Source organism: Geotrypetes seraphini, chromosome 4 (genome assembly GCF_902459505.1).
Source record: "Geotrypetes seraphini chromosome 4, aGeoSer1.1, whole genome shotgun sequence".
NCBI lineage: Eukaryota > Metazoa > Chordata > Amphibia > Gymnophiona > Dermophiidae > Geotrypetes > Geotrypetes seraphini.
Window position 1 is genome coordinate 7715970 of NC_047087.1, and position 27369 is coordinate 7743338.

General features: G+C 47.6%; 1 protein-coding gene across 1 annotated transcript in view; it reads right to left on the bottom strand.

Annotated features, from left to right (window-relative positions):
* The window catches only part of CPNE7 (copine 7), a 76070-nt gene that overhangs the window by 4862 nt on the left and 43839 nt on the right, over positions 1 to 27369 (bottom strand). The window contains exons 6-14 of the mRNA XM_033942037.1: positions 24626 to 24715; positions 21924 to 22022; positions 17855 to 17941; positions 16216 to 16275; positions 14253 to 14386; positions 9139 to 9193; positions 4799 to 4850; positions 3616 to 3749; positions 647 to 883 (exon numbers count right to left, since the gene is read on the bottom strand). Of these exons, the coding sequence (XP_033797928.1) occupies positions 647 to 883; positions 3616 to 3749; positions 4799 to 4850; positions 9139 to 9193; positions 14253 to 14386; positions 16216 to 16275; positions 17855 to 17941; positions 21924 to 22022; positions 24626 to 24715 (948 nt within the window). The remainder of the gene's footprint in view (positions 1 to 646; positions 884 to 3615; positions 3750 to 4798; positions 4851 to 9138; positions 9194 to 14252; positions 14387 to 16215; positions 16276 to 17854; positions 17942 to 21923; positions 22023 to 24625; positions 24716 to 27369) is intronic.

Genomic DNA, 27369 nt, shown 5'->3' on the forward strand with positions numbered 1-27369 from the left:
AGATGCTGGTCTTCTATAAATTACACACACAGTTGGCACCAAGTTCTAGATCAAGGGGGCATTTCTCATGTACAGATACTCACCTATTAACTCCTCTTCCAGGTTATAGGCCAACTAAATTTCAGTTTGGGATTTGGCACCAAAACCAACCCATAATTTGCATTTCAGTTTTGGCCAGAAATGCTCAAGCATTTTTGGCAGAAACTGAAACTCTCCACCCTGCCCCATCAGTCTCCAATGCCACCACCGCCCCCCACCCCCCTTCTTCAGAAGAGGCTGGCCACCCAACCCCGCACTCTCCACTCCCACCACCGTATGGCCTGGTGGTGTACTGACTTCTGGGCAAGAGTGATCCCCAGTTGCTCATGTCCCCCACAGGTTCCTCAACCAAAATGGCTGCTGGGACATCCTGCAACAGACTTTCAAAACACCCAGAGGAGATCCCGGTGGCCATTTTGGGATTGGAAGCAGCATAAGAAGGAGCAATCACCTACAAAAGAGTGTTCCCAATAGAAGGCCATCTTCTCCTGTTCCTTAATATTCCTGTTTTCCCAACTACTAATGTATTCTCACTGTTTCAAGTAAGGCTACATTATGGGACCACATAATGTAGCCTTGCATAAAATGCAAGGGAGGAAAATCTTACACTTTTGAAGTCTCTAAAGGGCACAAACTGCACGATGTCCCGGAGGACAGGCTCCCCTTTCGGAGAGCGGAGAATTCCATCATCCCCATCCAAGATCTGCATGTCTGTGAAATCGGCATTCCCCACCCCAACGATGATGATGGACATTGGGAGATAAGATGCACGGACGATTGCCTCCCTGGTGTCTGCCATGTCAGTGACGACCCCATCAGTCAGAATCAACAGGATGTAATATTGCTGGAAAAGACAAGACAGAGCCAGTCAGAACTAGACCAGCTAATGACAAGTAACCCAGCACCACTGGGAATATGGCCTCCTCTTCACCCAGATTCATATCTCCAGACTCCTGAAGCAGGCCGGCTAGGCCAAAACACGTTCAAATCAATAAATTATTGAACATGGAGGTCACCTTCACTGCTCTTTCTTTGCTCCTCTCCACCTAGCTAGCTCACAACACATGAAGAGACTGTGGGGATAACATGATCGCAACCAACTCTATTCCAACAAACAATGGAAAATCAAGAAATCACTATAATTCAATATCATTTGAATCTATCCTATAAATCTACTATATAATATGGGGGGAAACCCTCAGGGCACCATCTGGGACTACTGTCCTCACAGACTTCGCTTTTGCCTCCTCATAGGCAGAAAAATCCTTCTACCTTATTTTTCTCAAAGTGTTGGAAACTTGTATTATGATGAAGTCCAAGCAAAATTTTCTATCTCAAATTTTCACAACTACAATGATATTCTAATATTACAGTGTTCATTTGTCACAACGATTCAGTATAATTTAAGTAAAGACTTAGAGCCTGTTTTATGAAGCTGCGTTAGTGGCTACTGCGCAGTAACGGCCCCGAAGCCCATAGAGATTTAAAGGGCTTCGGGGCTGGTGCCGCTAGCGTGGCTTTGTTAAACAGGCTGTTAGCTTAGGCTTTAATCTTCTGTCTACAAATGGAAGAAAAAATAGCTGACATGGTAAAATGGGGAGGAGCGAGGAGGGGGGAGGGAACAAGACATTTTTTAGGTATATTTGTGACAGGAAGAAGTGCAAAAGTGGCATTCTGAGACTCATAAGAACATAAGAAATGCCAGCACCGGATCAGACCATGGGTCCATCTAGTCCGGCGATCCGCACACGCGGAGGCCCAGCCAGGTCTACCCTGGCGAATACCTTAGTTACTCAATGTGTTTTTCAAGAAGATATGCATCCAACTTGCCCTTAAATCCTGGAATGGTGTTAAGGGGAGAAATATGTAGAAGATAAGGCTGAAATGCTTAACAAATATTTCTGTTCTGTGCTCTTGGCTGAAGTGCCGGGAGCAGGACCACAGAAGACAAATTCAAATAGTGATAGAGGTGTGGTAGACCCTAATCAATTTTCAGAGGATTGTGTTTGTGAGGAGCTGGCTAAACTGAAGGTGGACAAAGCAACAGGGTTGGATGGTGTACATCTGAGGATACTGAAGGAAATTAAGGAAGTTCTGGTGATCTTTTCAATGCTTCTCTAGAATCAGGAGTAGTACCGGAGGATTGGAGAAGGGTGGATGTGGTTCCTCTCCACAAAAATGGAAGTAAGGAAGAAGGAGGGAACTACAGGTCAATAAGTCTGACTTCTGTGGTAAGTAAATTAATGGAAACATTTTTAAAGCAAAGAATAGTGAAGTTTCTGGAATCCCGTGGATTACAGGATCGGAGGCAACATAGATTCATTAGAGGTAGATCTTGCCAGATAAATCTGATCAATTTCTTTGACTGGGTGACCAGAGAACTGAATAGAGGGAGTGCGCTAGATGTAGTGTATTTAGATTTTAGCAAAGCCTTTGACAGTGTTCCACACAGTTGTCTAATAAATAAACTGAGTGCCCTTGGGATGGGCCCCAAAATGACAAACTGGGTCAGGAACTGGTTGAGTGGAAGATAATAGAGGATAGTGGTAAATGGAGATCTCTCTGAGGAAAGGGATGTTACCAGTGGTGTGCCTCAAGGTTTGGTTCTTGGGAATGGTCTTTTTAACATTTTTATAAGCAATATTGCTGAAGGACTGTCTAGTAAGATTTGCCTCTTTGGAGATGATGCCAAAATCAATAGAGTAGACACCCCTGATGGTGTGGATAACATGAGGAAGGACCTAGCGAAGTCCGGATGAATAGTCCAGATTTTGGCAGCTAAGATTTAATGCTAAGAAAAGCAAGGTCATGCATCTGGGCTGCAAAAATCTGAGGGAATGGCACAGTTAAAAAGCGATGGTAAAAGCTCGAAGGATGCTAGGGTACATAGGGAGAGGAATAGCTAGTAGGAAAAAGGAGGTATTGATGCCCATGTATAAGACCCTGGTGAGACCTCATTTAGAATATTATGTACAATTCTGGTGGCTGCACCTTCAAAAAGATATAAAAAGGATGGAGTTGGTCCAGAGGAAGGCTATTAAAATGGTGTGTGTTCTTCGTGGTAAGGCGTATGGGGACAGACTTAAAGATCTCAATCTGTATACTTTGGAGGAAAGGCGGGAGGGGGGAGTTATGATAGTCGTTTAAATACGTACATGGCATAAATGTGCGTGAGGCAAATCTCTTTCAATTGAAAGGATGAAGGTGAACGGGGATAAATTCAGAAGCAACCTCAAAAAATACTTTTTCACGGAAAGGGCGGTGAATGCTTGAAACAACTTCGCGGTGGAGGTGGTGGAGATAAAAAAGTGGATCTGAATTGAAGAAAGTTTGTGGCAAGAGCATTGGATCTCTAAGGGAGAGTATTTGGTATAGTTGGGCAGACGAGCTAGGCCATATGGTCTTTGCCTGTTGCTATGAACTTTCCTTTCAAGCTCTCCTGTGTTATCACCGTGTCATTGAAAATCCCACTGAGCACTGCAGACCCTTCACTGGCTCTGTACTGCTGTAAAGGCTTCAATGAGAGCCTATCTTAGAGCTGTGGAGCAACAGGAATACAGTAAGAAAGAGCCCTACTGAAGCCTCCTTTGTGTGCTCCTCTTCGGCTGCCAGTCTTGCCACCTTGGATATGATGGGCGCCACATTTGTTGGGCCATACAGCTGAATCTTTGGCAAACAGCTCTGATAGCATTCCACAATGCCCTGGATTCCTGGTAAGAAGCCAAACACAATACAGTCACAAACAGGCAGCTGGCAGGAAAAACCTCTGCTGAGATTGTCGAGGCTGAGTGCTGGGACTCGATGAAAGGGGCACAGCTATGCCCTGGGGGCATCATGCAGATATGGAAAGGGTATGAGCTAGAGAATGACATGGGGACAAATGATTCCTTGTCCCCGTGAGTTTTGTCCCTGTCTCTGCCCCATTCCTGTAAGCTTTGCCTCGGACGCTTATGATTTTAAAGTATTTGAGGCTTGTGCAGATGAGGACGGAGCTTAGGCATTGGTGGAATGAGGCATTATGACATCACAATCTGAGCTCTAGAATGTTGCTACTCTTTTGGTTTTAAAGTGTTTGAGGCTTGTGCAGATGAGGACAGAAATTGCAGAATGGGGCAGGGACGGGACAAGAACTTGCCGGGACGGGATGGGAAAACGAGTTCCTGCAGGGACAGGGAAATAATTTGTCCCCGTGTCATTCTCTAGTATGAGTTTTGGGTCATAGACTCCAGTAATAATAAGGTCGGTCCCCAGCCTGTTGCACCCTGGTGATCTCATGGCACAAGGCCCAGTGATGACTGTCACTTGTTATGAAAGGCAGAGCCTCCTGTGTATCGGACAGTGGCAATGTTTTATTTCTAGTTAATTGTGTTTTATTACATTTTATCAAATCAATTACAATAATGATCAGGAAGGCGTCAGGAAGGCGTCTACAGCAGTGTTTCTCAAGTCAGGTTTTCAGGATATCCACAATGAATGTGCATATAATGGAGGCAGTGTATGCAAATCAAGTTTATGCATATTCATTGTGGTTATTCTGAAAACCAGGACCGACTTGAGAAACACTAAAGAACAAATATAGATGTATTTCTCATTAATTAATAGTATTGTAAATTGAAGTAAAATAAATGACAATCCTAGCATTACTCACTTATAATAAATATATAGATTTTTAAATGAAAGATCTAAGTATGAAAACCCATCTCTTCCCTCTCCCCACAGAAACTAACAGCATCCATCTCTCTTTAAGAATTGGCCTCACCTTCACACTCGTCATCGTCCGGGTTAAAATTAATGGCAAAGTCATGAGACACCTAAACCAACCACAGACATAAGATAAGAATTAAACATACTCTAAGCCAAAGAAAGTGAGAAACACAGCGAAAGAACTGGTGCTACAGCCCAGGGATGTCAAAATCCCTCCTGGAGGGCCGCAATCCAGTCGGGTTTTCAGGATTTCCCCCATGAATCTGCATGAGATCTATGTGCATGCACTGCTTTCAATGCATATTCATTGGGGAAATCCTGAAAACCCGACTGGATTGAGACCCCTGCTCCAGATGCACAAAAGGGTCCTCAGTGTCTGCTAATGATCCTTGTAGCAGCCACCAAGAACCCTATGTAGATGCATCGCAAGGAGCTCGTTAGGATTCAAACGAGCTCTCCTTGTGTTGCACTAACAGGAACGCACCCCCCCCCCCCCCCCCAGCAGCTCTGGAGCTGCCGATAATTGCTATGTATGTGTTGTGTGAGTAAAATAAAACAAAAAAAAGTCCTTTGCAACTTTTTCTTTGTTTGTTTTAAGGGGTTCAGATGTGCTATGCTGCTCTCCAACGGCAGCTTTCGGGAGTCCTGCCGAGGATTTCCCCAGACATGTTCTCGGGTCCGAACGGCTTTTCAGAACCTGGCACTTTGTCTGGGTTTTGAAAAGCTTCCTCGAAATCGCATCGGGCAGGAGGGCATGTGCCTCGCAGATGCCCTCCTGCCCGAGAGCAGGCAGCGGGGGCGGGGCTGGGGCAGGACTGGGCCATAACAGGTCAGGGATGGGGGCATGTCTAGGGGGGTCTGGATTTTCCTAAAGTGCTAAACCTTCTACTGTGGATGTAAACTTGTAACCCATTCTGGACTCTTCTGGGATTACAGGCTAGAAATCTGACTAAAACCCTAGTCCTAGCGGCTCAACTGATCGGGGATTCCTCTGCCACGATCAGCTGAACCAGTAGGGAAAAGCAGCAGCAAAATTGGGGGGTTTTGCCTGACAGAGAGGGATGGGGAGAGGAGCTGGGCCTAGCCATAGAAACATAGAAAATGACGGCAGAAAAGGGCCACGGCCCATCAAGTCATGACCCACCCCCCTAACTTCTTCCCCTAAGAGATCCCACATGCCTATCCCATTTTTTTCTTAAAGTCTGGCACGCTGCTGGCCTCGATTACCTGCAGTGGAAGATCATTCCAATGATCAACCACCCTTTCGGTGAAGAAATACTTCCTGGTGTCGCCATGAAATTTCCCGCCCCTGATTTTCAGCGGATGCCCTCTTGTGGCCCTCCCCCTTTTACCAGGGCTGCTCTACACAAATAGCATGCATATAATTTGTGTCTCAGGGCCTCAGTGTATCAAAGTGAGGGCAAAGACTAATGGCTGCGAAGGAATCAGCCAGTTGTTGTCAAGCTTTGGACTGGGGGTCCTCTGCAGCAGTGCTCCCCACCCCTCACCACATAGCACATCAGGATTACCACCATGAATATGCAAAAGGTAGAATGTGCAAATCTCTCTCATGTATATTCATGGAAGTAATCCTCACAGGCTAGGTGTGCCGCCTGGAGAAAGTTTAAAAGCATTACTATAGAGTGTCGCTGTGCTGAGAAGGTCCCCAGGACTCTTTGGGGTCTTAGCACTTGGTGATTCTTCTCAGGAAATCAGCAAATGAGTTTGAAGCCAGAATCCAATACATGATTCTGTAAAGGAGGGGCGTTCAATCACAGTCCTCGCTAGGTCGGGTTTTCAGGATTTCCCCAATGAATATACATGAGATCTATTTGCATAAAATTGACGCAGTGCAGGCAAATTCATTGGGGAAATCCTGAAAACCCAGCTGGATTGCGGCCCTCGAGGACCCCTGCTGTAAAAGACCTACTTCAGCCTCCGGAGCCGTGAAAGGCCTGAGGAAATCCAGATCTCTAAAGGCCGCCTAGCAAACCTGGGATTTTGCCTTCTTCAGTCTCCCCCCACAAAGCATCTATGCGCAGATGAACTCCAGCTCCGACCCCGATCTCACCAGACAAAAGTGCCGGGTTTTGAAAATCTGGACATCTGGTAGGCCTAAAATCCACCGGTCTGTTCCCTGTCTGGCCACATCGGCCTTCGCACCAACTCAAAAGCATGCACCAATGTTTTGGGGGTTTTAATGCTTGTTCTGACCAGGGCTTTACCAGAGAGGTTAAGGGGTAAAATGCAGAAAGAGTCTTAAAATGTGGGTACTAAGAATCCATTCAATAAAAGCATTTACACACGGGACTGGGGTTACAAAATACTAGTGTAAGTTCACATTTATGCGCCTAACCATAGGTGTGAGCACATAACACACCTGCAAGCAGCTATAACAGGCCCCTCCCCAGTCCACGCCCTCTTGCAGTTCCGCATTATGGATATTGTGCACATTGGACTCTGTTATCTCAAGGTTTTCTTCCTATCTTTCTTGTCGTACTGTAGCAAACCTCAGGGCTCTGTCCTGGGACCTGTTCTTTTACGCTTCTTCCCTTGGCGCTCTAATCTCCTCCCATTTCTATGCGGACGACTCGCAAATCTACCTCTCTATGCCCACAATTTCTACAGACCTGAGTCTCAGCCTGCCTGGCCAACATTACTCCCTGGATGTCTCGCTATCATCTAAAATGAAAGATAGCCAAGACTGAACTCCTTCCCCTTCCTCCATTCTCTGTTTCAGTGGATAACCCTCTCATCCTCACTATCTCGTTGGCTCCCAACCTCGGGATCATCGTTGACTCATCGATCTCTGTCTCTTCGCATATCTAATAGACTTTCTAAACAATGGTGCTAAAATCCGGACTTTCCTTTCTGAGCACGCTGCCAAGACTCTCGTAACCTCTCGCCTGGATTACTGCAACTTGCTTCTCATGGGTCTTCTGCTTAACCATCTCTCTCCCTTTCAGTCTGTTCAGAATTCGGCCAGTGTTGTTATGCCCACATTACCCTTCTTCTCGAGTCGCTTCGTTGGCTCCCTGTCCACTTCCACGTACAGTTCAAACTCCTCTTCGTGACCTACAAATGTCTCCACTCCGCAGCTCCTCAATATCTCTCCCTATACTCCGCCCAGGGAATTCCATTCGATAGGTAAGTCTCTCTTGTCTGTATCCTTCTCCTCTATGGCCAATCCTCTGTTCCTTCTGCCTTGCTCAGTGGCGTAGTGAGGGTGAGAGGCGTCTGGGATTGTGGCGCCCCTCCCCCACCTCACCTCCAAACGCTCCTTCCTTGCCCCCTCCTGCCATGCACACGCCACTTCCCTTCCCCTGGACCTCTGTAATGCTCCTGGCACAAACAGCCACCCCCAACCTGGTGTCACGCCAGCTTTGGCTCTTCCTCTGATGCCACTTCCTAGACATGGGTCCAGGAAGTGACGTCAGAGGAAGAGCCAACACTGGTGCGACAGCAGCTTGGGGGATTGCTGTTTGCACCAGGAGCGTTACAGAAGCACCACGGAAGGGAAGCGGCAGGAGGATGGCTGCCTGAGCCCTCACGACGACAGCGCCTGGGGTGGACCCTCCCCACCCCCTCCTTACTATGTCACTGGCCTTGCTGCACTGTATGCCTGGAACCAACTGCCTGACTCAGTATGTCGGGCTCCGTCTGTCTTTCCCTCTGTAGTCCTCTAACGCCTCTCCCTCTTCTCCCCTTTATGAGCAGCATATACTGATTCACCCGTTGTCCTGTGTGTCTGTCATATGTAGATTGTAAGCTCCTTCGAGCAGGGACTGTCTCCTACGTGTTGAATGTACAGTACTCTATGCCTCTAGTAGCACTATAGAAATAATAAATATTAGTAGTAGTCGTTGTTTCTGAAATACTAGGGTCAGTTGTGTGCTTAATTAGCACTACTTAGAGACAATTATTGCTACAACTAGAGCAGGGGTGTCCAACCTTTTGGCTTCACTGGGCCGCATTGGCTGAAAAAAATGTTTCTGGGGCCACAGTAAGACACAGGAGGGAGCCGGCAAGACGATAAACACCAGGGGGCAGCAGAGGAAAACACTGCTTCACCCTCGACTGGGGCCACACAAAATACTTCACTGGGCCACAGGTTGGACAACCCTGAACTAGAGGGAACAACTGTGGAACTTGCTATTCCTGCCGCGGCTGATTCTAGAGGAAAGTGCAGGATATTTCTTCTCTCTAGCTGTAAGCCCCTGATGCAGCCGAGCTGTAGATGAAACGTGGCCACGTTGGGGACAGTTTGAATCCATCTGTTGACAATCAATTCTCTGTTACCTTCAACACTTGGTCTGCTTTCGATCTCCATTTCCAAATGAAAACCTGCCCCACTCAAACCCAGTCCAGTTCCTTCTGGGGACAGTCATCACTCACCTCATACTTGGGAGGAATCCGGGCTCCGAATCCTAAAGCAGAGAATTTCTTGTCACTACAGAAAAGAAATGACAAATCTGCTGTTAGCACAAAGTCCCTGATCTTCAAAACAGTGAAGCCCCCAAGAGCACAGTTGAGGTTCTAGTCAAGACCATGGATTACGAACACTCAAACGACCCAACATTACTCTCTGCTATGTGCCCTGGGAGCCAATGAATGTGTGATATGTGCCCTGGTTACTGCGAATGGGCCATTTGGCCTTTATCTCCCATCTTATTCCTTTATTTTGGAACGTTTACAGATTCTCCTTTGCAAGAGGTATCCAACAATTTCTAAAAAGGAGTCAAGATCTTTAGTCTTTAAATTCTCTCAACGTTGGAATGATCTCCCCTTGTTTTTAAGGAGTTCCAGCTCGTTTCAATTTTTCCGTAAATCTTTAAAAACTACTCTATTTGCCAAATATTTTGAAAACTAATTTAGTTATTATTTTTTTATTTAACATTTGTAATTCTTTTCCCTTTTAAACCGAGTTGAGCCTTCTTAGAATGATGACTTGCTATACAAAGTTAAGCTTTAGTTTACAATAATTTCCCAGACTCAGTCTTATCACACTTTCCGAAAATCTATGAAAACTCATCTTTTTGAAAAATGTGTAAATTGAACGTCAATTATATTCTGTAGTTTTAAAAGAATGTATTGTCACTGAACTGTTCAGTCTCTCTTCAATGTGAACCGCCTAGAACTAAATGGTATGGCAGTATAAAAGAATAAAGTTTATTATTATTTATTATCATATTTCTATACTATCTGGGATCTAACTCTGCCTACCTTGTGCATATCCCAGTGACTGTGTGATCTGTGCCCTGGGATCCCAATACCTCTTTCATCTGCTGCTACATGTAAAAAGCCGTTTCAGTCTTCTTAATTTTGCTTCATTTTTTTCTGATTTTATGCTGGTTCCAAAAATAAACCAATCACAAAAAGCAGAACAGAGACATAAATCTCATCCTCTGTCAAGTATTTTCTTTCCTTTATCCTTAGACATCCAGCAACAAAGAGAATTTCACTTAATTGTACTTATTGAAAGGATCATGCCATCACATGCGTATTTTAATCCTTGTAATTTGCTTTGCTGGATGTTTTAGGACAAAGGAGATAATGACTTGGAGAGATCAAAGCTACTGCTCTCTCCCAGCAGTGAGAAATGAAAAAATGCCGACTGCTGTAAAGAGAGCCCTGGAAAGGATGATGAGCTGAGGGTAGGGGAGCATGCTGGAGACGGACGAACAGAATAAGGGACTGAGGGTTGGGAGGAGGAGTGCGGCGTATAGGTGAGAGCTGAGGGGAGGGGAGCATGCTGGAGATGGACGAACAGAATAAGGGACTGAGGGTTGGGAGGAGGAGTGCGGCGTATGGGTGAGAGCTGAGGGTAGGGGAGCATGCTGGAGATGGACGAACAGAGTAAGGGACTGAGGGTTGGGAGGAGGAGTGCGGCGTATAGGTGAGAGCTGAGGGGAGGGGAGCATGCTGGAGACGGACGAACAGAATAAGAGACTGAGGGTTGGGAGGAGTAGTGCGGCGTATGGGTGAGAGCTGAGGGGAGGGGAGCATGCTGGAGACGGATGAACAGAGTAAGGGACTGAGGGTTAGGAGGAGGAGTGCGGCGTATGGGTGAGAGCTGAGGGGAGGGGAGCATGCTGGAGACGGACGAACAGAATAAGGGACTGAGGGTTGGGAGGAGAAGTGCGGCATATGGGTGAGAGCTGAGGGGAGGGGAGCATGCTGGAGACAGATGAACAGAGTAAGGGACTGAGGGTTGGGAGGAGAAGTGCGGCATATGGGTGAGAGCTGAGAGGAGGGGAGCATGCTGGTGACAGACGAACAGAGTAAGGGACTGAGGGTTGGGAGGAGGAGTGCGCCGTATGGGTGAGAGCTGAGGGGAGGGGAGCATGCTGGAGACGGACGAACAGAATAAGGGATTGAGGGTTGGGAGGAGGAGTGCGGCGTATGGGTGAGAGCTGAGGGGAGCATGCTGGAGACGGACGAACAGAATAAGAGACTGAGGGTTGGGAGGAGGAGTGCGGCGTATGGGTGAGAGCTGAGGGGAGGGGAGCATGCTGGAGACGGACGAACAGAATAAGGGACTGAGGGTTGGGAGGAGAAGTGCGGCATATGGGTGAGAGCTGAGGGGAGGGGAGCATGCTGGAGACAGACGAACAGAGTAAGGGACTGAGGGTTGGGAGGAGAAGTGCGGCATATGGGTGAGAGCTGAGGGGAGGGGAGCATGCTGGAGACAGACGAACAGAGTAAGGGACTGAGGGTTGGGAGGAGGAGTGCGCCGTATGGGTGAGAGCTGAGGGGAGGGGAGCATGCTGGAGACAGACGAACAGAGTAAGGGACTGAGGTTTGGGAGGAGGAGTGCGCCGTATGGGTGAGAGCTGAGGGGAGCATGCTGGAGACGGACGAACAGAATAAGAGACTGAGGGTTGGGAGGAGGAGTGCGGCGTATGGGTGAGAGCTGAGGGGAGGGGAGCATGCTGGAGACGGACGAACAGAATAAGGGACTGAGGGTTGGGAGGAGAAGTGCGGCATATGGGTGAGAGCTGAGGGGAGGGGAGCATGCTGGAGACAGACGAACAGAGTAAGGGACTGAGGGTTGGGAGGAGAAGTGCGGCATATGGGTGAGAGCTGAGGGGAGGGGAGCATGCTGGAGACAGACGAACAGAGTAAGGGACTGAGGGTTGGGAGGAGGAGTGCGCCGTATGGGTGAGAGCTGAGGGGAGGGGAGCATGCTGGAGACAGACGAACAGAGTAAGGGACTGAGGTTTGGGAGGAGGAGTGCGCCGTATGGGTGAGAGCTGAGGGGAGGGGAGCATGCTGGAGACGGACGAACAGAATAAGGGACTGAGGGTTGGGAGGAGGAGTGCGGCGTATGGGTGAGAGCTGAGGGGAGTGGAGCATGCTGGAGACGGACGAACAGAATAAGGGATTGAGGGTTGGGAGGAGGAGTGCGGCGTATGGGTGAGAGCTGAGGGGAGCATGCTGGAGACGGACGAACAGAATAAGAGACTGAGGGTTGGGAGGAGGAGTGCGGCGTATGGGTGAGAGCTGAGGGGAGGGGAGCATGCTGGAGACGGACGAACAGAATAAGGGACTGAGGGTTGGGAGAAGGAATGCGGCGTATGGGTGAGAGCTGAGGGGAGGGGAGCATGCTGGAGACGGACGAACAGAGTAAGGGACTGAGGGTTGGGAGGAGGAGTGGGGCATATGGGTGAGAACTGAGGGGAGGGGATCATGCTGGAGACGGACGAACAGAATAAGGGACTGAGGGTTGGGAGGAGGAGTGCGGCATATGGGTGAGAGCTGAGGGGAGAGGAGCATGCTGGAGACGGACGAACAGAATAAGGGACTGAGGGTTGGGAGGAGGAATGCGGTGTATGGGTGAGAGCTGAGGGGAGGGGAGCATGCTGGAGACGGACGAACAGAGTAAGGGACTGAGGGTTGGGAGGAGGAGTGCGGCGTATGGGTGAGAGCTGAGGGGAGGGGAGCATGCTGGAGACGGACGAACAGAATAAGGGACTGAGGTTTGTGAGGAGGAATGCGGCGTATGGGTGAGAGCTGAGGGGAGGAGAGCATGCTGGAGACGGACGAACAGAGTAAGGGACTGAGGGTTGGGAGGAGGAGTGCGGCATATGGGTGAGAGCTGAGGGGAGGAGAGCATGCTGGAGACGGACGAACAGAATAAGGGACTGAGGGTTGGGAGGAGGAATGCGGCGTATGGGTGAGAGCTGAGGGTAGGGGAGCATGCTGGAGACGGACGAACAGAGTAAGGGACTGAGGGTTGGGAGGAGGAGTGGGGCATATGGGTGAGAGCTGAGGGGAGGGGATCATGCTGGAGACGGACGAACAGAATAAGGGACTGAGGGTTGGGAGGAGGAATGCGGTGTATGGGTGAGAGCTGAGGGGAGGGGAGCATGCTGGAGACGGACGAACAGAGTAAGGGACTGAGGGTTGGGAGGAGGAGTGCGGCATATGGGTGAGAGCTGAGGGGAGGGGAGCATGCTGGAGACGGACGAACAGAATAAGGGACTGAGGTTTGGGAGGAGGAATGCGGCGTATGGGTGAGAGCTGAGGGGAGGAGAGCATGCTGGAGACGGACGAACAGAGTAAGGGACTGAGGGTTGGGAGGAGGAGTGCGGCGTATGGGTGAGAGCTGAGGGGAGGGGAGCATGCTGGAGACGAACGAACAGAATAAGGGACTGAGGTTTGGGAGGAGGAGTGCGGCGTATGGGTGAGAGCTGAGGGGAGGAGAGCATGCTGGAGACGGACGAACAGAGTAAGGGACTGAGGGTTGGGAGGAGGAGTGCGGCATATGGGTGAGAGCTGAGGGGAGGGGTGGAGAATGCAGACGAGCTGGAAGAATCCTGCCTGAGCAGGCCATCCATCGCTCTTCAATGGCACTTAATCGGGCAGTGCCACTGAATATCCACTCTGACCAGCCACAGTGAAACCAGCCAATTGCAAAGATGCCCACAGACAAGAGTAGGGTCACCAGATTTTCCCGAAGGAAAATCCAGACCCTTGGCCACACCCAAAGCCCACCCCATTCCTCTCACAGCCCCGCCCCTAGATGACATCTGCGCATGCCCGGACACAACGCAATGATGTCACACGTGCGTGTGACTGACATCACTGTGTCATGTGCAGGTGCCCCTTCCCGAAGTGCCGGGTTTTGAAAAGCCGTCTGGACCCGCCAACATGTCCTAGAAAAGCAGGACTTGTCCAGAGAAATCCGTACGTCTGGTAACCCTAGACAAGAGAAGAGGAGAGAGAGGCAAGAGGGAGGCTTACTATATTTGTAGTAGCATAAAAAACAGAGAGGCTACTTGGCTCCGCCCTGTTCTGGTCCCAGCCCCGCCCCCCACACAAATCTTGTCTCTTCTCCTTCCCTGAGCTCTGGACCACGTCTACAGGGCCTCCAAGCATGCGCAAATGTGGCACAATGATGTCACATGCTTGGAGGCTCTCTAGACGCATCCCCGACCTCTGGCTGAGCGGGTTTCCAAAAAGAGGGCATGTCCGGGTAACCCTAGTGAGAGGTGTTCAGGAAGTACCTGTCATAGTCCTGGCAGATCTCACCCACCGCCACTAAGGCCTTCAGATATTCATTTGGCTGGTACGGGTTGATGTAGTGGAGGGAACAGCTGTTTCGGGGGTCTCCATTTGAGGCTGTGAAGTCAACGGCAACCTAGAAAAGGTAAGAAGAGGGTTCAGAAGCCACTGTAGAGAGGATGGGAACCCGGAGACCTCACTTGGATCTGTTTGGAGATCAGGGGGTTTATCTTTTAAGCAATTAGGCTCTTTCCCAGGGTCCAAAATAGGGGTTTATCGCTGTGCTCATAACACTCAAATGCTCTCAGTAGCTTTTCACATGAATTCCATTGAACGCGCCAAACTCCCTTCAACAAACTCAGCAACATCAGCCCCATCCCAACCTTTTCCTCTAGCCCTCTGCACCAACTCCCCCCCTTCTCCCAGAAGGGACTTGCCCCCCACCCCACTAAGCTACTCCCACTGGTTGGATGAGGTTTTGCAGTATTGAGACAGGTACGCCCATACTTTGACGTATGTTTTTACATTTCCTTTTGATGACCAGATTGCACTATGGGATTGCCACAAGGCCTACTGTGAAGGTTGCGTACACTACATTATGAAGCGGCAAATGCCTCTGTCTGAATCTTTTCATTGGTTGCCACTGGAATTTAGTAAAACCCGGATGTCTCAATCCGTCCTCCTTTATTTGGAGCCATATGGTAACCCTACCTCTGCTCACCACTAGACCACCAGGGCTTAAGGTAGGCCCGTGGCGAGGCTTGTGATGGGTCCAGGAGGGGGAGAAGTGGAATAGATACCATTGTGGAGCCATTTATTCAGCCCCAAATCTCAATTTATATGTGGCACATCCCTTTTACAGGCTCTGTGAGGGAATTAGCCACCGTAGCAGGGTCATCCTTAGGGCTAGATTCACTAAACCTTCCGATCGTTCCCCGACCCTGACCCAATTCACTAACCTTCTGCCCGATTCGATCCGCCCATGCAAATGAGGGCAAATGGCATGCATAAGTAGGAAGGCAGCGATTCACTAAGCAGAAGCAGGAACACCGATGCGAAATGAAGCGGCTGCTGAGGACCAGACGCTTACTGTCCCTGCCGACTCTCCTGCTCTCTGCCGCCCTGAAATCTCAGTATCGAGGTTACAAAACAACCATCAAACTAAAACTGTGAAATATCTATACCTATGCATCTGAATTCTCTTTTTCTATAGTCTGCAAAAAGCGTAGTGCAAGCCCATGATTTTAACCTGCGGGTTTAAAGCGTGTTGGTTCCGTAATCGTCTATAAAGCTAAGTTTTAGTTTAGTGTAGTATCACAGAAAGACGGTAAATCACCTCCCCAGGCTCATTTCTAGAACTGCCCTAATAATGCATCCCAGGAACCCAACGCAGTATTTTCAAACTGCCCTTACAGCATCCATAGACCAAGAGTAACTCAGGTCACAAAAATGCAGCAGGGACATGGCTCAAAGGCTTTGTACATGTTGTGTGTAACTGGGAGCCCCGCCCAGGTCCCTCCGTGCTCCACTTACGCTGAGGGCACTCGCATGTGTGACAGCTCATTTTTCCCGCATTTGTGAGTACAAGGTGCGCCTAACCCCAGACCTGGCTCTACAATCGCTGCTCTGACCGGGGAGAAAGTCACAAAGCTACCGAACTATTCCTGTGGCTCTGGGGGAACTTCCCCCCTAGGCCTTCACGATACCTTACTACACTCCCACCCAACATGCAGAAAAACCTTGAGTCGATACTAGCATCAAACTGAGAGAAAGTCATGTGACTGTCTGGGACTGCAGTAGGACTGAGTGTTCCTATGTCATTGAAAGTTGGGACTGCAGGAGAACTGAGTGTCCCCGTGTCATGGAAACTTGGAACTCTGCAGTAGGATTGAGTGTTCCTGTGCATTGAAAAGTTAGGACTCTGCAGTATGATTGAGTGCTCCTATGCTAGAAGCTGTTACTTACAGTAAAGTGGATCTGGCAGCCTCCCATGATATAATCCAGAAACGAGTACATTCTGTGAACCTGAACAGAAATCAGACATTAGAGATCAGACTAAACCACCAAGAAATGACCTCCAAACTCCCATCATGGGTAAGATGTAAGAACAGGAAGCAGGAAGTGTGCCCACCCGCCATTCCAATACTCTGCATAACGCCAGGGCAGAAGAGGTGCATGCTGGGAGCTTGCTCCCGCCTTTCAATGTGCATTTTCTCTTCCGAGCAGCTCAGCGAGACTCTAAAGAACCTGTGCAGGAGTATTCGAGACACTCTGTGCCCCCTGCCACAGCGCTCAGTGCCCAAGGGTGGCCCAGACCTCCAGATTTCCCCAGACGGTAGCAGTGGCGTCGGGATGCAATGCGGTGACATCATGCGCATGTGTGCAACGTTATTGCAACACACCAGCGCATGCGCAGATGCCATCCTGCCAAGCGACCAGGTTGAGGGGGATGGGGCTGGGTGCAGAACAGAGTGTGACTGAGGCGGAACGGGGTGGGTCTGGAGGCAGGGCCACAGGTCCGGATTTTTGTTCCCCAAAATCTGGTAACTCCCCAGCCCAGCAGAGCAGCTGGCACAGATGAAGACAGACCCAGAATCCCTGTAGCAGTGTCTGAGACCGAGGGTCATTTTATAAGAGGGCACCTGGCATGAAGTCACTGAAGGGGCACATATATTCTTTGTAAGTTTTTCTATTCCTGCTGAAACAGTTATCATTTTGCCAAGAAACCACAAGGTCTTTTCTTTTTGTGTTCTGAGCTCTGTGAACATAAGAACATAAGAAGTTGCCTGGGTCAGAGCAGAGGTCCATTGCGCCCAGCAGTCCGCTCCCGCGGCGGCCCATCAGGTCCATGACCTGTAAGGTGATCCTTGTCTAAATCATTTAATCCCCCTTGTCCTTCTATCTATACCCTATCATAACCTATCTCTACCTCTATCTGTATCCCTCAATCCCCTTATCCTTCAGGAATTTTGTTCTGTAGTTGACTTGTTTTGATAAGAAACATTTGTTAAAAAAGAAACATTGCCAGACCTTAAACAAGACAGTATTATATGCCATAGTTACTTCCCCCCCTCCTCCTTATGTTTGCTACCTTTTTCTAGTTGCTTTTATGTATCCTGTTACCACATATGGTCTTTCCTACAGTCATATGCTAACTGACCCATGTGAAATACTATATATATGTTACAGTACTCTGAATAAAGGAAATAGATCCCTTGGCATATTTGCATGTGTATTTGTGTGTGTGTGTGACAGCAGGACAGCAGAACGAGGCTAATACAAATTGAGACCTGTCTAGGTGCCATTTTATAAATATTGGCAGAAGTGGCAGACGTCGTACCTACCTTGCCAGTACAGACAGTTTCAGCTGCTCTCCATGCCTTGATTTTCCAAGCACACGCAGAAATGAGCATATTTTATCATCTGCATGGATACTGGTGAACTCCGCTCAGGATCTGCCCAATCTCCGCCCCGTACCTGCTCCCGTAAAGCGCCTAACCTCTTGTCATCACGTTGACTTCTATGAGAGGCCACCTACACATGGATATGACTTTATAACATTATCCCCACAATGTCACTGGCAGAATGAATTTCTCACTGATACCTTCAGGTTTGATAAAATCACCACGCCAGAGTTCCTATAATTCCTCTTCTTGGCTTTATACTTTGGGTTGATACAGTCCCACTGCACCTGGAAGGAAAGACAAGTTCAAGTGAGCCCAGGAGTCCGACAGAAATCCAGCTGCTCTGGCTCCAACGACTTGGAATGTGTAGCACTAGGCTGGACCTCAATGGACCCCTCCTCAGCAATCCACCCACACGCAGCCTACAGACCCTTACTCAGATATCCACACTCACTCCCACAGTCTACAGACCCTCTTCAGCAATCTATGAGTTACAGACGCACAGCCTCCAGAGTGTATATTCAGCTAACATTGACAGTAGAATCAAATGCCCTACAACCCTTTCTTCTCATAGGCAGGCATTTCTAAGGGGGGGCAGACAAGTGATCAGAGAACAGAGTTACAAGTAAGGTAAGTTGCTTTATTAGTAAGGTGTGCACAGCCTGAGGTCAGTGTCATAGTAACGGGGGGACAATAGGGGGGGGGGTGGACTTCTCCGCCCCACAAAACCAAGCTCACGCTCTCCCTTTCCTGCCCCTGTACCTCTACTCTGGCCTGGCTCCCTCTGAAATCACTTCTGGGTCGCAGGGCCAGGAAATGACATCAGAGGGAAAGCGAAAGCAGGCACGAGCAGCAAGCCGGAGAAGCTGCTCGCGCAGACGAAGATTTAAACAGGCACGGGGGTGAGAAGGGAGGGTGCGAGTGGGGCATGTGCGGCACGGAAGGAGCCAGAGGCAGAGAGGAGGGGCAGGGGGCGCTTCCTACCCTTGCTACACCACTGCCCAGGGTGATAGTATCTGTGTACACAGCTGTTTGAAATACACCCATGACACTTACATGCTGTCAAAGTCTAGACCAGGAGTGTCCACCCTCGGCCCCAGTGAATATGCATGAGATCTATTTGCATACAATGGAAGCAGTGCGTGCAAATAGATCTCATGCAAATTCATTGGGAAAATCCTGGCCTTCGAGGACAGACATTAGACAACCCTGGTCTAGACACGACGCTGTAGGCAACTTTCTTAAACTGAAGCATTCACAGCTAGGCAGCAATTCTCCAACCGGATGCCAGAGAGAGACCTGTTCCTTAAGGGAACCTAGGTCTCTTCTTCCTTTTTACAACACTAGGCTAAGGGCAAACATAAGTTAGACTGGACAGTATATTCTATTGGTATTCGATCCCTAATACTGTATGTGTTGAGTTAGGATAAAAACTTGTCCTGTAACTCTGGCAAATTGCAACCTAAGTGTAAATTATGTAACCCGTTCTGAGCTCTTTGAGGAGGGCGGGATGAAAAGTTGGGAGTGGCATGCGTAAGTGTGTACCTGCCCACCTGTAAAATTCGTACCAAGCCAGAAACGTGCATATATGCAGAATAGTAATTACCAATAGGGAAAATATGCTTTAGAAACCCTATGAGTAACAGCCTGCATCAGGTTTTAGGAGTTCAAATCGTCTCATTACTCCAAGCTTTATGGGTTAAATCTTCATCGGATCGACAGTAATATTTATATAAGTAGTAGAGATAAAGATAAGTTGATTTTTAAATAAATATCATTTAATGATTATGTAAATGTTAATTTCTACTTAGCTTCGTTCTTGGGGTCATAAACATATTTATTTAAAACTCAACTTATCTTTATCTAAACTACATATATAAATACTAGCTGATGCCCCGGCGTTGCACGGGTATTTAATTATAGCAATAACACTGTAAATGGATTCAAATAAAGATACTTTATAGTGGTGAATGAATGCAAGTCTCACTGGAATTAGCAATCTCTTAAACTGAAAAGGAAGATCTGTTGGAATAAGTGGCATCCAAAAGTTTCAGTATTGATTTAAACAACTCAATATGTGGAAACTCAGGTTGAAAAGAAACTCCATGTAGTTTGTTCCCGGTTCTGAATGGAACCTGTGTTCCTAGTTCAGGATATGTGAGTACTCATGTAATGTAATAACATTATGAACTGGGGTGCATGAAGGAAACAGTTACAAACACAGTTAGAACATACAAACTCTATATGTATGGTGTCCGTGGTAGAATAGAAACGATGTCCCTAGTGGTTATAGTGTCATAGAAAGTGTTTTATAGTTGGAATTACTTTGAGAATGGCAGCTTTTTACATTTTTTCCATTGACATGAATGGGTGAAATCTGATTTTCTGTTTGTAGCTCCGCCCACGTGTGCAGGTGGGCCGCAAGACCCCCAGAACATATCACCCCAGGTAGTGAGGGATCTGCATACCAAGTGTCGTTCAAATCGGTCAAGCAGTTTTTTAAATACTGTGAGAATGGCAGCTTTTTACATTTTTTCCATTGACATGAATGGGTGAAATCTGATGTTCTGTTTGTAGCTCCGCCCACGTGTGCAGGTGGGCCGCGAGACCCCCAGAACATATCACCCCAGGTTGTGAGGGATCTGCATACTAAGTTTCGTTCAAATCGGTCAAGCCGTTTTTGAATTACTGTGAGAATGGCAGCTTTTTACATCCTTTCTATTGACATGAATGGGTGAAATCTGATGTTCTGTTTGTAGCTCCGCCCACGTGTACAGGTGGGCCGCGAGACCCCCAGAACATATCACCCCAGGTAGTTGGAATTACTGTGAGAATGGCAGCTGTTTACATTTTTTCCATTGACATGAATGGGTGAAATCTGATTTTCTGTTTGTAGCTCCGCCCACGTGTGCAGGTGGGCCGCGAGACCCCCAGAACATATCACCCCAGGTAGTGAGGGATCTGCATACCAAGTTTCGTTCAAATCGGTCAAGCAGTTTTTTAAATACTGTGAGAATGGCAGCTTTTTACATTTTTTCCATTGACATGAATGGGTGAAATCTGATGTTCTGTTTGTAGCTCCGCCCATGTGTGCAGGTGGGCCGCGAGACCCCCAGAACATATCACCCCAGGTTGTGAGGGATCTGCATACTAAGTTTCGTTCAAATCGGTCAAGCCGTTTTTGAATTACTGTGAGAATGGCAGCTTTTTACATCCTTTCCATTGACATGAATGGGTGAAATCTGATGTTCTGTTTGTAGCTCCGCCCACGTGTACAGGTGGGCCGCGAGACCCCCAGAACATATCACCCCAGGTAGTTGGAATTACTGTGAGAATGGCAGCTGTTTACATTTTTTCCATTGACATGAATGGGTGAAATCTGATTTTCTGTTTGTAGCTCCGCCCATGTGTGCAGGTGGGCCGCGAGACCCCCAGAACATATCACCCCAGGTAGTGAGGGATCTGCATACCAAGTTTCGTTCAAATCGGTCAAGCAGTTTTTTAAATACTGTGAGAATGGCAGCTTTTTACATTTTTTCCATTGACATGAATGGGTGAAATCTGATGTTCTGTTTGTAGCTCCGCCCACGTGTACAGGTGGGCCGCGAGACCCCCAGAACATATCACCCCAGGTAGTTGGAATTACTGTGAGAATGGCAGCTGTTTACATTTTTTCCATTGACATGAATGGGTGAAATCTGATTTTCTGTTTGTAGCTCCGCCCATGTGTGCAGGTGGGCCGCGAGACCCCCAGAACATATCACCCCAGGTTGTGAGGGATCTGCATACCAAGTTTCGTTCAAATCGGTCAAGCCGTTTTTGCGTGATCGCGGCACATACACACACACACACATACCTCCGATTTTATATATATAGATTACTTTCGATCCGATGAAGATTTAACCCATAAAGCTTGGAGTAATGAGACTATTTGAACTCCTAAAAACTGATGCAGGCTGTTACTCATAGGGTTTCTAAAGCATATTTTTCCTATTGGTAATTACTAATACGGAATACCCTAATACTACGATAAGAATAGTCCTGGAAGCTGATATATACAGACTAGAACTTAGGTGGACCTTTGGCTTCTATAATTATCATTGAATGCTTCCAGCCTCTTCTCTCTGTGGCCCAAATCATAGCTTGACTTGAGGCAGGTTAACTCTATTTCTGCCTGTGTAAATATCCCTCTACCTCCCCGTGCCTCAGTCTGTTCACTTGTCATGAGACGAGAATGCCATTTATGTCTTGTTCTGTCCAGTCACGAACCTTGTGGTCTCCTTTGGCTCTCTGCATTTCTTCAAATGTTGCGTAAAATTCTCCAATGAAGTCATGCTTTCCTCGGGAGTCGTAGTCCCAGACTAAGCACTGCAGGGAGAGAAAGCCAGCGCTAAATCTGAGACTAAAGTGAGGGAAGAGAGAAATAGTGATGATGGACTGGGAGGGGGGGGGGGGTAGAAAATTGGAACGATGCTGGAGGGGTGAGGGAGGGAATAGTGTAGGGGCAATGCTGGACTGGGAAGAAAGAGTACTGCTGGATTAGGGAGGAGGAGGCATCTACGAAATTTTACCAGGGCACCATAGGTAATTAAAGGATTTTCAGAACAGCCTGTGAAATTGTTTTTCATATCATGCCTACATTTATTGTACTTCCTTCATTCTAACTCAGTTTACCTCCACTTTAGACAGAATTATATTATTCTTAAACCCTGTTTACAATCTAGGTAGAAGAATGTAGAACAAGGCTCATGGAATTCTCTCTAACCTACCTCCGTGTGCGCCTGTGCGGGCATGCGTGTTGGTAAGGCTGGAGTGAAGGGAAAGGGAAGAGGCAAAGGCAGTTCTGTGGGCCTGGAAAGAATGATGCAATTAAACCAAGGCCTAGATTCCCTAAACTCACCTTTCCGATCTGATCCGTGGCTGAGTCTTGCCGGGCGACCGATTCACTAAACAGTCCTCATGCAAACGATTGGATTGGAGGCACGCCCCACACAGACCTCACAAGCCTCCAGTCCTCTCCTGAGCAATCTACGCATGCACAGCCCCCATCCTCCATAGCGTATATTCAGCTAACATTGACAGTAGAATCAAACCGCAGACCGCACAAGCGGGGTCAAAACAAAGGGGGAAGGGGTGGCTGCAGTTCTGAGTGGACAGAAGACGCTTTAGCCACATGAAACAGAACACATTTTTAACCCGCGGGCTCGCATGAGAGTCTGCAAAGACAGGGCGGCAGAGAGCAGGAAAGTCGGCAAGGACGTGAGCGGCTGATCCTCGGCAGTCGCTTCTTTTTGGATCGGACAGCCCAATCGGAGTTCTTTCTTCTGTTTAGCATGGGTGGATCGGATCGGCCAGGAGGTTAGTGAATCGGGTCAAGGTCGGAGAAGGCTCACAAAGCTTAGTGAATCTAGCCCCAAGTGTCTTCTAACTTTAACCATTAGATGTCACTGTTAAACAATTTCAAAGGATGGATTTTACAGTTTAACCATAGGGTGTCACTATTCTAAGCAATCAGTATTGCCATGCTTCTCCACCACTAGATAGCAGTACACACAGTAAGCAGTAGCCAACGACATGGTTCAGTCTCCAGCTGTTATCACACAGAACAACCAAGAAGAAAGCTTTACACATCAGTCACTAAGTCTACGTTTGTGTTTCTGTATGTGTTTGTTTATGAGTGCCTGGGAGCCTTTAAGCCTGTGCATTCCTGCTGAACCCCCCCCCCCCTCCGATATAGTCCTGACTCATACAAAACATGCCAGAAGGGCAGGACTAGCGTGGCTCTGTTGTGCTTCTTGCTAGCCTGGCCCAGAAACACAGCAATGACAGGTCTCGGAAGCAGTAGAATGGAAGGAGGTAAGTTTGAGGGGAAATGCTTAACTTGTAGAAAGGGGGGGGGAGAAATAGAAGGAAGGTGATATTGAACCAGGATATGGGGAGAGAGGGGATGATGCTGGATGGGTGGGTGAGAGGAGAGGGAAGAGAGGAATGGTAATGCTGGACTGGGGGTGTGTAGAAAATTAGGATGATGCTGGAGAGGTTAAGGGAGGGAAGAGTGTAGGGGCAATGCTGAACTGAGGAGAAAAAGCACTGCTGAATCAGGGAGGAGGGGCATCCACCAAATTTTGCCAGGACACCATAGATAATTAAAGCAGCCCCTGTCTAGACACTGCAGCTGCTGAAATTCCATCTCCCATAGATTTGTATTGGGCATTTTTTTTTGGGGGGATGACTTATATCTCTGCAATTTCTGGTCAGATCTGATCCATTTCTAAACTTTACGACAACCAGAGCACAGAATATGTGAGATTTAAAGTGGGGTCTTTTTTTTAGTGAAAATGAATAGAGATTACCCAGCATGCACAGCGGTGGTCATGAATCATGTGACTGTGTGTCCATTGCAGGGAGCAACTCTTAGCATGTCCAACAGCCTCACCCACTGACACAGTCTGTACAGGACTAGAGATGGGGTGTGCTGTTTCCCATGAGGCAGAGCCCAAAACATCCGACATGGGCAATGAGTGATTAAAAGAAAGAAGACGAGGCCTGCTCTCTACCACATTCCCAGCTGCCATTAAATTATTACTTCAGATGGAAACATTAGCGGGTCACCATTCAAAAGCACCAGTAACCAGCACTCTCTGGATAGTGTTGGGACAGAGTGTGGGTGGAGCCAAGGCAGTACTAGGACCTATCCAGACAGCTGAACGATTCACTCTGATATGCAGAGAACCTAGGATAGCAAAAGGACTGCCCTAAATTGTGTAGATACATTATACAGATAGAGGACTGAACATTTCAGCTGCCTGCTTAAGTTCCAGCACTGACCCCTGTCTTTATCCACCTAGTCAGCAATGGTCACTCTCCAGATAGTGGTGCTGAAAATCCAAATGTAGCACCTGAATGTCTGTCATGGAAATCCCAGTTCAGAGCATCTTGTACCCTTCTTTCAAGATGGCTCCCTTTCTTACCCTGAGTTTTCGCTTCTCCTCACAGCAACAGAGGGAGCTCAGGGAGACTTTAAAGGGCTCCCACACTGGATTCAGGTTGTTTTTGATGACCTGTGAGAAAGAAAGAGGGTCATATGGTCAGACTAGCATCAAAAGGCAAACAGATGGAACTACAGACCAACCTGCAACTTACGCCAGCAAAGGAAAGGCACCTAAAAGATAAACTGATTTAAAGAGGCTCCAACACTGGAAAAAAAAAAGAAATACTGACAATTGATTGGAATGAAATGTCAAGAGAGTAGTCACCACTACTCATATGAGGCCTGGTTTTTTCTGTACCTTCAGTCCAGGCTAGTCAGGAAGCATTAAAGAAGTTTGTGCTATACTACTGGCTCCTTGAGTACTACGAGTGGTGTGGGAAGAGAAATGCTCACAGGGCAAGACACAGGTTGATCTTCAAACTGAAAATCACTGCCACTGGTGCTCGCAAACTGCAGATCTGGCATTTGCTGTCTTCTCCCACACCCTGCTCTCCGCTCAGGAATTGATTTCAGATCAGTTCTTGAATGATTTCACTTCAGGCCAGGTATTCTTTTAGAACTGAATGATTGTCTAGGATCAATACACAAGAATCTGCCTTGTTTCGTGTCCTAGTGCCCACTGCAATGCTCACGGTGCTTCCTTTTCCTAGGTAGGCCCTTCTTCTGTGTAACTCCTGGCAGTTGGTGCTATTATACTGTAGTAGAAAAGATTTGTCCTGAGTTAATTTTGTAGGGTTCTGTATTACTTTACAATATGCCCAGTATTAGAGAGGCCATTGGGACAACTCCCAGATTCTATATATGCTACACACAATTTAGACAAGGGCCCGATCTCTTTAATTGAATATCAAACCTACTAGAACCGCTCATAATCAATTAACAACACTAATAGACAATAGTTAGAATTTACATGTGCATCTTCCTATGAAGATTACAATCCATCTGTAATAATAATAATAATAATAACTTTATTTTTGTATACCGCAATACCACAAAACAGTTCAGAGCGGTTTACAGGATAAGAGACTGTACATTAACAGTGAAGTTACATCAAGGTTACAGCGAAGTTAACATCGAGGTTACAGCATATCAAGAAGACAGTTCAGGGCGATTTATACAATGTAGGTGCAGAGAGTTAGTTAGCAATTATATGGTATAAACCAGTGATAATTACAAAAATGATCCAGTAACTGTTGCATGGGGGGAGGGGAAGGGAAAGGGAGATAGGCAAGGGATTATTAGTTCGGTAGGGGAGGAGCGGGGGTTAGAGGAATTTGTCAAAGAGGTATGTTTTGAGCGATTTCCTGAACGATTGATAAGTAGGGGCAAGAGAGATGAGAGTGGACAGGCAGTCATTCCATTTGCCAGCCTGGAAGGAGAGGGTCCTGTCGAAGAATCTTTTGTGGATGCATCCTTTTGGGGAGGGGTAGGCAAACAGGTGTGCATTACGTGTACGGTTAGAACCTGGGAAGGTGAAGTGGCGTGACAGATATATCGGGGCTGAGCCAGTTAGGGTTTTGAAGCAGAGGCAGGCGAATTTGAAGATGATCCTTGCTTCGAACGGTAGCCAGTGAAGTTTCCTGTAGAAAGGGCTGATGTGGTCTGATTTTTTGAGCCCGTAGATGAGGCGGACGGCGGTGTTCTGGATAAGTCGTAGTCGTTTAGTGGTTTTCTTGTAGGAGCCCAGGTATATGATATTGCAGTAATCCAGGGAGTTTAGAATTAAGGATTGGACCAGCAAACTGAAGGTGGGGAAATCAAAGTAATGTTTGATGGAGCGGAGTTTCCAAAGGGTGGAAAAGCATTTTTTGACCTGGGTGTTAGTGTGATCTTCTAGAGTGAGGCATCGGTCCAATATGACTCCGAGGATTTTTATGGTAGAGTTGATTGGATACGTTAAACCATTGAGTTGCAGGGTGGTGGACGTTAGTTTGTGGTTGGGACTTGCAAGGAAGAACTTGGTTTTTTCTGGGTTTAGTTTCAGTTTGAAGCAAGTGGTCCAGTTTTCTACCATGGTGAGGACCGTAGAGATGTATTGTTCTGTCTCATATGACAGTGAGGTGATGGGTATGATGATTGTAATGTCATCTGCGTAAATGTAGGATTTCAGGTTACGGTTCGATAACATGTGACCCAGAGATGCCATGTAAATATTGAATAGTGACGGGGATAGGGGGGAGCCTTGGGGGACTCCACAGGGGTTGCTCCATGTATGGGAGAAGGTTCCGTCATTGTGGACTTGGTAGGTTCGGTTTTTTAGGAAGCCTGTGAGCCAGGTTAGTACTTGTCCGGAGATGCCTATGGAGTCGAGGCGGCTAATCAGAATGTCATGGTCTACTAGGTCGAAGGCACTGCTGAGGTCGAACTGGAGTAGCAGTGCGCTGTTTCCCAGTGAGAATAGTTGGAGGAGGTGATTGGTTAGTGAGGCTAGCACAGTTTCCGTACTGTAATTGGTGCGGAATCCAGACTGGGAGTCATGGAGGATGTTAAATTTCTCTAGGTAAGACGTGAGATGGTGATTGACAAGTCCTTCCATGATTTTTAGGAAGAGAGGAATATTGGCGATGGGTCTGTAGTTGGAGGTTACAGAGGGGGATTCTTTAGGGTTTTTAATTATTGGAGATACGAGGATGTGTCCAAGTTCCAGTGGGAAGTGGCCTGTTGACATGCACAGGGTGATCCAGTTGAAGAGTTCTGCTTTGAAGGGGAGGGGGGCAGTTTTCA